This window comes from Cupressus sempervirens, chromosome 10 (genome assembly GCF_028749045.1).
Source record: "Cupressus sempervirens isolate cs-2001-9-10 chromosome 10, ASM2874904v1, whole genome shotgun sequence".
Classification (NCBI taxonomy): Eukaryota; Viridiplantae; Streptophyta; class Pinopsida; order Cupressales; family Cupressaceae; genus Cupressus; species Cupressus sempervirens.
In genome coordinates, this window is record NC_143127.1 from 82,013,659 (window position 1) to 82,025,687 (window position 12,029).

The following is a 12,029-nucleotide window of genomic DNA, read 5'->3' on the forward strand; positions in this document are numbered from 1 at the left end:
ATAAAATAGAAATGAATCTCTAATTATAGATTCATGCGAGAAAATGTGACAGATAAAATTCAAATAAATGTGTATATATTCAAATAAAAGTGTATATATGAAGATGATGAGAGCTAGACAACCAAAGCACAAGATAATATCAATCAAACAAATGTGTATATTTGAAGATGGTGAGAGCTAGACAATCAAAGCCAATTTTGCACAAGATAATATCATTTATAGATACAATGGATAAAAGGAAAATAATGAATAAAAGAAAAATGTTAAATGGCATTAGCATGCAAATTTCACAATATGGAGAAAACAATAATTAAATTGTGGTACAACTCGTTATATTTCATAATGAGCACCAATTGAAAGGAAATAACCGCAGAAATTGAGTTCCAGCGTATAGATTTTCCAAACGTTTAATTTTATATGGGAAATCCAACGCCCATAAATTGAAAATTCGACGTAGTTAGGAACCAAAAAAGTACTTGCTGTTAAAAGCTTACGGAAAACTACTTTATATATGAAGTCTCGATTCGGTCCATTATCAGATAAAGTCTTCCTTGAAATTTCTCATTATTTATTTATTTTTTAGAATAGTACTCGATAAGTCCATAATATACTTACGCATCGACAGACAAGGAATTAGTTTCTTCACGGGTTTAAGGCACTACGAATTTTAAATCGAAATTCAACTTAATTTGGTATAGAGAATTTTGTTGACAAATAAATTACTTACAACAAATAAAAAATTAACAAAGTGAACAAATAGATATTATAGTCCAATGTAGGAATACTCAACCTAAAAAATAATTATCTCCATTTGTATTAGACATCAGCTAAGAATGGATTGCTGACCATCTTACTAGAATTTTTGAAAACAAATGTTCTACCATATGATCTCTAATGCTAAACTGACTGTAAAGCTTGATGCCCCAGCCAATCATTATTTGCATGCACGATATATTGCATGCTTGTTTCAAATACATAAATTGATAATATAATTTGAAGCCAGATATAGGAGTCCGACTTAGTGTTACATTATAAAACAGCGACTGGGCTACAATCATCTGAGCTGTTAGTGATCCAAAATGAGGTACGTCTTTTGTACACTAGCATCTTCTTTGCAAGTTATATCAGTCATTTTGTTTAGATGCTCCAATGTGAGAAACCACAGCAACAAAGAATCGAGTCAGTTTACAGGCCTTAAATACATTAAGATGCGAAAACATGCAGGTTGACTTCATCTAATACAAGTGAGATGCCCCACTTTGAACTGCAGCTATGTTCCTTGCTGCACCAACACCCACATACTGAGCCTTTGGTTGTGATAAACAGGGTTGATTAAGACTATCTCCTCTTTTATCATCCAGTTCTATTTTCCCTGCGGAACTTCTTCGTGGATAAGAGTAAACTGGGACAGGGTACTGGGAAGTTGTATTACCAGAATTTCTGTTTAATCTTCTAGGATTATATGGCTCTTTCGTAGAGCCATTTTCATATGGTAACACAGGACCAATTACTTTTCCTGGTTTTGCAGCAATTCCTGCAACCATATTAAGCCCTTAGTACATTTTCAGGTTCACACTCCCAGAGACATGAACAAGAAATTGAATGAATTTCAGTACTGGATTTTTAGTGCAATAAATCTAGGATCCAAATATATATTCTCTGAGGATTATAAGGATTACTGTAAGCTATTTATTACCTTGCAAAACTTTCTGAGGCGTATGCAAAGGAACCTTTGCATTTCTCGAGCCCCGCTCTTGGTGCTCTTTCTCTGCCTCTCTAAAACATCTATTAGATTCATTACGAACATCAATAGCGTGATCCCTTGAAGGGCCTGAAGAAGCTTGGTCTGGCAAAGGGCCTAATGGATTTGAGTATATAACACAAGGTCTGCACATTAAAGTAATTTACATTGAACGGTGTCAAGGCCTCCAGGATGTGGTAACTTGTTAGAAAAGTACAAAAATAAATACCAAAGAATCTCTCCCTACATATAATAATACCTGCCCATCATCATTACTCCAAATTACATAATTCATTGAGCTAGGAACAGGATTTCTACCTTGGCAAAGATGCATGCTGCCTGTCTAATGGAGGCACAGTTGCGCCTTTACCATAGTGCTCCTCTAGATGTGCAAATTGCCTCTTAAAATGATCAACAGCACTATAAGGAAAAAGATAATGAATGTTAAGATTAGATGATAATTTTTCATCTAATAACTATGAAGATCTAATAAATATTGATGACAGCTGATGCCTCAGAAACACTTTTTCTTAAAGCAATTTTACTTGGACAAAATATCCTTAGGTTAAATCAGCCTTACCTAGGATACATAAAATTTGTACGATCTGTTCCATTCAGATATTCTTTCAGCATCTGTGGATGATATTCAAGAATTTCACGATAAATAAGTTCCCTCACATCCTCTTTTGTGACCCTTCGTCTCTCAAACTCGAACTCCAATTTAGTTATCGGCTGAGCTACTGGTTCTCGTGACACTCTTGATAACCCTCTGAAATAAGGATCAGCCAAAGCCTGTAGAATTATCCACAATAGAGTTCAGAAATTTAAAACTCAAATTTAGCAGGAATCAGAGGCAACATTTTGTTGTAAACAAATATGATATGCATCTTATGCCAATGAATGGTGCTATCAAAACCTCTTCTGCAGTAGGTCGATCCTTTGGATCAAATGCTAGCAATCTCTCCAAGAGCTTTAGAGCTAAGGGATCTGTTCCTGGGAATTTCTGTACAAAGGATATAGGTTGCTTCTTACGCATGCCATTCAAGTACCTTTTAGCCTTTTCATTACGAACCTGCACAGCCAGAAAAGGGGGTACATATGAAAATTATATGGGAAAACAAATCAAGATGGGAACCAAATGAATTGAAATACAATAATTTTCCAACAAAGTTATTGTACACCAAATTAATGGAACAGGAACTTCAAACTTAGATAACACTAACTGTGTGATCAGAAACAAGCACTAGGAGAAGAAAACAAACCCTTGCAATTGTTTCTAGGGAGGGTGTGCCAAGAAGATCCGTCATCAAATCAAGCTGATGAACAACATTTTTGCCAGGAAAAAGTGGTTTCCCGGTCAAGACTTCGGCAAAAATGCATCCAATACTCCAAATATCAATGGCAGGAGTATACTGCAAATACAGAATATCCAGAAGATGCACACAAACATGGTCAAAAATGGAGAAACAGATCTGCATGATGTTTCTAACATAATTTGCTTGCAGTTTCAAACAACGTCCAAAAAAGACTATAAAAAATATTTACAAACTCAAAAAAGTACATTCCCACCAAGACAGGATCTCATGTAGCTTGGCTGATATGTTTTTGAAGATGCAACTAGATTTTTGGTCTTCAACTCTAAGTCCTCATATTTCCAGTCTATTTGCAGTCTTTCTATCCTTATTTATATCCCCAAAGCTACTTTTTATGGCAGAGACACTTGTGATCTCAGATATCCTATTATAGCTTGTTTTATCTTTTATGAGATTATTAAAGCCTTGTAGCCCAAAATGGAAATGTATGTGCAGAATATTTCTAAACCTATAATTCTAGATGTAATTGTCAAGAACCAACAAAAGACTATGAAAAGCATCTACCAAAGATGATTAAAATGAGAAGATATAGAAACAAAGAGTTGTTCCATATAGTGGACAAGAACACATTTCTACACCTATGAGAATATATTGAATGATGAGGTATGTCATATGGTGAAGCATTCTACCTCTAAGAACTATAGAGAGTTAACGAAGAGCTGTATAATAGAACAATATGGCAAAGCAGAATACATTCTATGCCTATGAGAGCTTTTAGTCAGAAATATCAAATTTGAGGTATCTGGTATGGTGAGGTGTTCCTCTAAGAGCTTATTGTGGTTTAGTGAAGAGTTGTATCATAGAAAATGATATCAAACTCTTACAGGCATTAAAGACAAGTATATTAATGAAACCACAAACAAAGCATTTATTATTTGACACATCAATTTTAATGGTGTCATAGACATAGATAACAAAAAAGTGTGTACAGGCACACCTTATTTTCAAAATTCCCAATCTTTAAGGAAACCATCTTATAGTTTGAAATCCTAGTAGCGCTTAGTGTTAACCACAGTAACGAAAATCACTGAAATTGCCGGAATTGCTGGTTTGGTGATTCAGTTCAGGCCTCCCGATTTTTTTGGAGCCGATGAATCAAATCACCGATTTTTTGTCATGAATCGCATGAATTGGCTCCATGAATCCGTTGCGCAGGTAGCCAAAAAGTGAACTCATTTTATAATTAAAACACGTTTTAAAAAAACAAATTGCCTTTCCTCTTTGTTTTAACCCTAAAAGGCCTTCTAATTGTTTAGCATGAGTAGAAAAGAGGAAAAGTGAGAGAGAAGAAGAGAAAAGGAAAACCACAGGTTTGCAACCAGCAAGAAAGAGGAGCACCAAAGAGATCAAAAGTCCATTTGGAGAGGCCATGAGATTGCATTGAGAGCATTATGGAGTCAATAGTAACACTCAACTCATTTGCAAGAAGTAAGTGTTGATTTTTTTTTTTTGCATGTTAGTGTATTATTCATTTTTTGTTAAAAAAAATTAGTTTTCATTTGCGAATCTTGAATGTTTTTTAGTTTTACTAAATTGCAAAGTAGGCTTTGTTGTTTTGTTTATTAGTTTGAAACTTTGAGGTTTTACTTGAATTTTCTTATTGTAGCAGCCTTAACTTTCATTTTCTACAATGGGTAAAAGAGATGAATGTTAGAAATATACCAAAGACTTTCCTAGAAGATAAAAATTTCAAACAAAATGTATGTTTTGCAAAGATATAAATTCTGGTAGTATTTATAGATTCAAATACCACATTGCTGCTATACCTAGACATAGTATTACAATTTGCACACAACAAACTGCTAAAGCAAAATGCACTTGTTTAGTGGCATTAGAAAAATATGAACAAAAGAAATTAAATAAGAAAAAGGCAACTTGAAGGTTCAAGGGCTATTCACATCCATATCAACATCTACATCTGTACATTGTGTTGGCGAGGGTTCTTCCAGACCTCATTTTTTTCCTAGTGCTAGTGCCTGTGTTAGTGTTCATGCTAGTGCAAGTCGTTCTTATACTGAGATTGAGTCCAACCTACTGCAGCCTAGAGTGCGGAAGAACAAATTGATAGTTACTTTGTGCCCCGCACTACTCTTGGCTCACAACCCACGCTTGAGGGCATGGGTTTGAACAGGGAGATTCATAATGCTACCAGAATAGAAATTTGCAAATTTTAATACTTTTGCAACAGTCCATTTATTGCAGCTGGGTAATTGATCTTGTTTTATTTGTTTTCTTTAAGGTTAAAGTAAAATTTTAATTATATCTACTTGTTTTGTGATTCATTGATTAATCATAGATTCACTTTGCAAGCTTACATAATGATTTGTCATCTAGATTTCAAATGATAATCAATTTGTAATAGGGCTCCTTATTGGCAAAACATGATAGATGCGGTTGCTATTTGTGAACCTAGTTCTAGTGCCTGTGCTAGTGTTGATGCTAGTGCAAGTCGTTCTTGTACTGAGATTGAGTCCAACCTACTGCAACCTAGAGTGTGGAAGAACAAATTGATAGTTACTTTGTGCCCCGCACTACTCTTGGCTCACAACCCACGCTTGAGGGCATGGGTTTGAACAAGGAGATTCATGATGCTACCAGAATAGAAATTTGCAAATTTTAATACTTTTGCAACAGTCCATTTATTGCAGCTGGGTAATTGATCTTGTTTTATTTGTTTTCTTTAAGGTTAAAGTAAAATTTTAATTATATCTACTTGTTTTATGATTCATTGATTAATCATAGATTCACTTTGCAAGCTTACATAATGATTTGTCATCTAGATTTCCAATGATAATCAATTTGTAATAGGGCACCTTATTGGCAAAACATGATAGATGCGGTTGCTATTTGTGGTCCGGGGTTTAAAGCCCCAACTAAGGCTAAGTTGAGTGGATACCTCTTATAGATGAAATGGTAGAGGATATGAAGGTTGCGCTTGAGGATCATTGAAAGGAGCGGATCGCAAAGGGTTGCACCATCATGACTAATGGTTGGACAGATAGAAGTGATAGAACACTCCTCAATTTTCTTGTTTCCTGAGGAGGTGATTGATCGTTCTACTTTCCTACATACATTGTGAATCGTGATTGAGTGATTCAAATTTTGATTTGTTGATTCTTAATTTGTTGATGATCCATGATAATTCATTGTTTTGTAGGATATACCATGTTCCTCAAATCCATTGATGCTTCCGCTCATATCAAAAATGTCACATACTTATGTGAGATTATTGAGGAAGTCATAGTAGAGATGGGGGAACAAAATGTGGTGCAGGTGGTGCCAAATAATGCAACAAGTTATGTTGCTGCCTGTAAACTTTTAACTTTTAAAGTTTTGAAAATAAATTTATTTGAATTTTGAACTTTTTCTAATTCTAAGTTTCCTAACATGTTTGAATTTCTAATTAATTTAAAATTGTTGTAGGTAAATTTTTGATAAAGAGGTACCCCACCATATTTTGGTCTCCTTGTGCGGCACATTGCCTTAACCTCATGTTGGAGGAAATTGACAAGCTTGAGTGGCTCAAATCATGTCTAACGAGGCCAAAAAATATATGCAAGTTTATCTACAATCATTCATTCATCCTTAGCACAATGAGGGACTACACAAGAGGCGGGTAGTTAGCTCATCCAAGCATCATGAGGTTTGCCTCAAATTTCATCACACTGCAATCTTTGTTGACATCAAAGGTAGAATTGAGGAGCATGTTTGTTGAGCAAGAGTGGATTACATCTACTTATGCTATGACCACTGTAGGGGTAGATGTGGTGAAGCGCATCTTTAATGAGGATGGTTTTGGAAACCTGCTAAAGAAATCCTTCAACTAAATTTCTTACAATTTAACATTTACTATTTACTATTTAATATTTATTATACATTGTTTAATGATTTAATTTTACTTTTAGTTTTATATTTAAGATTTGACTCAAATGGTTTTTTTACATTATATGCAAGTCATTGAGCCCCTCATATCTCTCTTATGAACTATTAATGGGGAGAAGCCCTCTATGGGCTACATATATGAGGGCATGGATAGGGCCAAGGAAGCCATTAGAGCCCTGTATACAGGAGTGCAGTAGTGCAAAAGAAGTATGCCCCTCTCTGGGAGATCATTGATAGGAGATGGCAGAATCAGTTCCACCGACCCATCCATGCAGCACTTATTATCTAAATCTGGCATTTCGTTTCCGTCCTGACTTCAAGGCGGATGAGGAGGTTCTCACCAGCCTATATACAGTGATCCAGAGGTTGAGTAGTAATGAGGATAGCCCAACTGCAACCATTTAGCTAGACAAATTCAATAATAAAGAAGGGCCAATTTTCTCTGATAGGATGGCCATAGATGCTCGGTCAACAATACAACCAGATAAAAATAATATATTCTTGAATCTTAAGTTTGTGGCTTATAAGTTGTGCATTTTAATTTTTGATTTTGTAATTTTAAAGTTGTAAATGAGACTAATTGTTTTTGTTTTCCCTTATTTCAGATAGATGGTAGCAAATGTTTGGGCCCACAACCCCAAAACTTCAAAAAATTGCCATCCATATTCCAACTCAGCCAAGCAACACTTTTGGATGTGAGCGCAGTTGGTCCATGTTCGAGCATATCCACTCGAAGAAGAGAAATAGGTTGTTTGTGCAGAGGTTGAATGATCTTGTCTTTGTTCATTACAACCTCCGTCTTACGATCAAACAAATTTTGGGTGCTAACTCCTCTCTGATCATTCTGGAGGAGATTGATCCAGAATCAAAGTGGCTCACTAAGGTTGTGGATCCAGTTTTCACTGAGAAAGACCATGAGTGGGTTCACCAGGTAGATAGAGAAGTTGAAGTTGTGGCCATGGCAAGGGAGGCAGCTAGAGAACGTTCAAGCATTGGTAGACGCACACGCACACGCACAAACACAAACCCTAGTGATGTTGTTTGTGAGCCCATCTTACATGCGGGGGGGCTATGGCTCAACAATCCTCTAGGACCTACCTTAGAGGCATTTATAGAAGGCAAACAGGATACTCAAAGGCTGAGGCTGAGGCTACGGCCAAGCTTGAGGATGGTGATGAGACTTGAGGATGTTGATTTTTTTTTTCATTTTGTTTATAGATACTGATACACATACGTTTCATAGATCTTCATCTTAGATTCTTACATACATTTATGATTTGATGTCTTACGGATCTTCATCTTACATACATTCTATGATTTGAATCATTATGATCCTATGATTTCTATTTACCTCAGCTACAGCCTACAATTTACATTTTACGTGTAACATAGTTATGTGATGGATTTATCATTTATGTTTCATGTTTATGTATGTTAACTTTTATTTGATAATGGTATAGTGTGTTTAAGTTATATTCAATAATGGGTGCATGAAATAAGTTTTAAATTGTTAAAATTTCTAAATTTCAAGGGTTTTTTTAATTTGCCAATTCGTGGCAGATTCGATTCTGATTCATGGTCGATTTGCCATTCGATTCGGCCTTGCCAATTCTGATTCTTGTTACTAAGCTGTTAACCACTACACTGAAATAGACAATTCCAAGTACATTTTGTTCTAGATTGACTTTGCTTAATTGAACAATTGCGTCAATGTTATGAACATGACCAAGCATTTAAAATGACTAACGTTTATTAATGCTCTCATTTTCAGAAGAATTATCACTTTATCAGATCATATTTATGCAGAAGTATCCCATTCCTAAAAACAATCCTGTATTTGATAAATATATGTTTTTCTGTTTTTAGCGTTTTGCAGGTGTTTTTCATCTGTTACTGTTATTTTTACACTGCCAAAGTTCCAAAACAATGAACTTAACAAACCATTCAGCAGTGATCACTTTATCAGATCATATTTATCCAGAAGTATCCCACTCCTAAAAACAATCCTGTATCAGATAAATATATGTTTTTGTGTTTTTAGTGTTTCGCTGGTGTTTTTCATCTGTTACCGTTATTTTTACACTGTCAAATTTCCAAAACAATGAATTTAACAAACCATTCGGCAGTGATCTAAGTCTGCCCTGACACATTTGAAACCAATCAAGACAATGATTTGTATTACAATAATAGATAATTGTCTATTATTAGTTAATGGTAATCTATTCTAAATATCTAATTAGCTTTAGTTAGCTTTCGCTTTTCTAGCTTTATCTGTTAGAATAGAATATTTCTATTCTTTTTGATAGTTTCCTAAGAAAACATCGCTTTATTCTTTTGTGTATATATACCTCTCGGCCTCTGTTAATAACAAGCAAGTATTTACCAATTACCTCCGTAATACTTTGATTATAGTAACTAATGATCACCATAAACATGTCCATATGTCAAGTTTTGTACTTAAACATCTTATTGTAATCTGTAGCATGTTTTCATTGTGACCATGACATGCTATCTTCATTGCATGAGCCAAGGGATTTGAATCTCGTGGTAGTAGGATACCTATCTAATTATTGCTTTAAAGGAGATCCATGTGAAGAATGCCAATATATACTAAAGGCTGTTATTTAATATGTTTTTAGGAGATAAGCCTAATTCCAAAGAAAATCCAAGTTGAATCATTTAGCATGGGACCATTGATCCTTTTTCTCAAATGTCTAAGGCAAAGTACCAAACTTTTTCTTGGCATCATTTTACTACATCTTTCTTCAACGATATTAGTTTTTCACAGTCCATAATATAATTTTTTTACATTGCTTCTGGATTTGATTGTATTTGTGTTTTTTCATTTGACGTTTCAGATCACACTCTGTGATCCATCATCAGGATGGAGTGCGATCTGAAACGTTGATTAAAAACATGACCACGATCATATCCATAAGCTTTAAAAAAAACATCTTTCTTCTTTATATAATATAAAATTTATTTCCATTGTGTGTGAGGTATTTGTTACCATTTGTTGTGGGGTTATGTAGTTTTAAACTTTAACCTCACAACCACAACTATTTTAACTGGTATAAGAGCTTTACATTGTCTTGAAAGAAATGTATTGAAGAGTCCTCCAAACACCAAGTTATAGGGAAAAGACTCTTGAGAAAGTTGCAAATAAATAGTTGACTATTTAGGCAGTTTGCATCAGAGTTGAAGTCAAGTCACCTCTAGGAAGAGTGGCTAGAGGTCAAGAAGTAGTTCACATTGCAGGAAGAATGGAAGAAATGTCTTAAGGTAAAACTTATACGGGAAATTTACAAAACCAATGGATGTTGTTGAAAAAACTAGGAGAGATGATGAAAATGATGAAGATGAGAGGTAATAAATAAGATGTAAGTCGAGATCATAGAAGAAAATCAAAACCATAAAATGTTCAAGACCATTAATAATATTAATAAGTGGTCTAGAATTGCTTTTCCTAATCGAGTTGAAAATCTAAACCTTGAGGAAATGATAAATTGGTCGAATGACATGGATGAATATTTTGTATATAAAAAAAAAATCATATCCTAATAGAATTCAGTTTGCCAATAAAAAAGTTGAAAGATCGTGATGCCATCCGGTGGAGAGAAATATAGTAAAAAAGCAATAGACAAGAAAAAAATGTGAAGGCAGATTACCAATTGGAATTGCTGAAACGTCTGCAAAATCTAAGATGAGAATATGCATGCGAATCTTGTTAATGAAGTTTATTTCAGTAAAGAACAAATAAATGAGCAGAAAAATGCCTCCTTGTTGGGAAGATCTTTGTTGAAACCTACCATTGGATAGAATGAACCACTTCACAGAAGAAGCTTAGTCATAGCTCTATGTTATTCTAAACATAAATGTTGTCAGGTTATTATTGATAGTGATACTGTGATAGTACTGATAAATTTGTTTCTAGTGAGATGGTAAAAAAGTGGAATCTGATTAAGTTAGAACATCATAATCCTAATAGAGTATCTTGATAGCAATAGATTTGACTTCTTACATTCTTTCTATCTTGCTCCTATACTTTATACTACTTGAGCAAAAATATCTAATCTTCTAAAAACAGCATTCTTATCTCTCAAACTGTTGCAGTTGTATTGAACATATGAAAGCTCCTCGTGTAGATTTATAAAGAATGTTTCTTAAAAAAACAATTGTGAACTATAGATGAAAAGAGAAACTATCTAATGAACTAGAGCCTAAGATGACCATTAAAGGAACACTACAATACTCTAAAAGTGGCCGAAATCTGTCCAGAACAAATAGATAAGGCTGTCCCCTTCTTCTGAATGCTCTATAAAAGGAAACGAGCCTGCCAATGAGATGAGTCTGCCATTATCCCTTCCAGATTCTTTGAAACTTCTAACCAGAACTCATCACAAAATGTCCAAACCTTATGTTGAATAACAAAGTTGTCACTCTCTGTAGCCAGAGACACATACTAAGAAAAGCTGCCACAATTGTAAGTAAAAATTGGCAAATCCAACATTTTTTTTGCAGAACAGGACAACACCCCAAAACAGGCTGCAAATTATTGCCAACCCCAAGATTACAAATCATTGTTTTATTTCCAGAAAAAATAGCGAATGCCCACAAAGGAATTCCACGCAACTTTGCAAATTATAGAATCAAAAAAATTAACAAAGGGAAAAATTATGAAACCCCATCAGAAAGTTTTTAGGGAAAAGATTATGAAAACCTATCAGAGAAACCTATATGTGGCAAAACACGAGACTTTGTGCAGTAAATAGCATATGCAAGCAACATGCAACTCACAAAAAGCGCATGCAACAAACATTAAAGCATATGCAACCTTTCAAAATTAGAGACTTAATTCAAACCAAGATATCATGCAATCAAAACCCTCGATTACGCTCACAATTTTTAACAAAAAAATTCAATGTTCCATAGAGTTTCTGTGGCGGGGATATGTTTCTGATATTGGGTACGAATCGAAGCCCAAATTTAGGGGACAGGACAGATATTAAAAAAATAGGAGAATTTTTATATAG

General features: G+C 34.6%; 1 protein-coding gene across 1 annotated transcript in view; it reads right to left on the reverse strand.

Moving 5' to 3' along the window:
• Positions 1–791: 791 nt before the first annotated feature.
• LOC149532679 (mitogen-activated protein kinase 15-like) overlaps positions 792–12,029 on the reverse strand; it is a 32,042-nt gene continuing 20,804 nt past the window's right edge. The window contains exons 5-10 of the mRNA XM_089806586.1: positions 3,004–3,153; positions 2,658–2,813; positions 2,322–2,533; positions 2,060–2,161; positions 1,697–1,887; positions 792–1,534 (exon numbers count right to left, since the gene is read on the reverse strand). Coding sequence (XP_089662712.1) covers positions 1,236–1,534; positions 1,697–1,887; positions 2,060–2,161; positions 2,322–2,533; positions 2,658–2,813; positions 3,004–3,153 — 1,110 coding nt within the window. The 3' untranslated portion in view covers positions 792–1,235. The remainder of the gene's footprint in view (positions 1,535–1,696; positions 1,888–2,059; positions 2,162–2,321; positions 2,534–2,657; positions 2,814–3,003; positions 3,154–12,029) is intronic.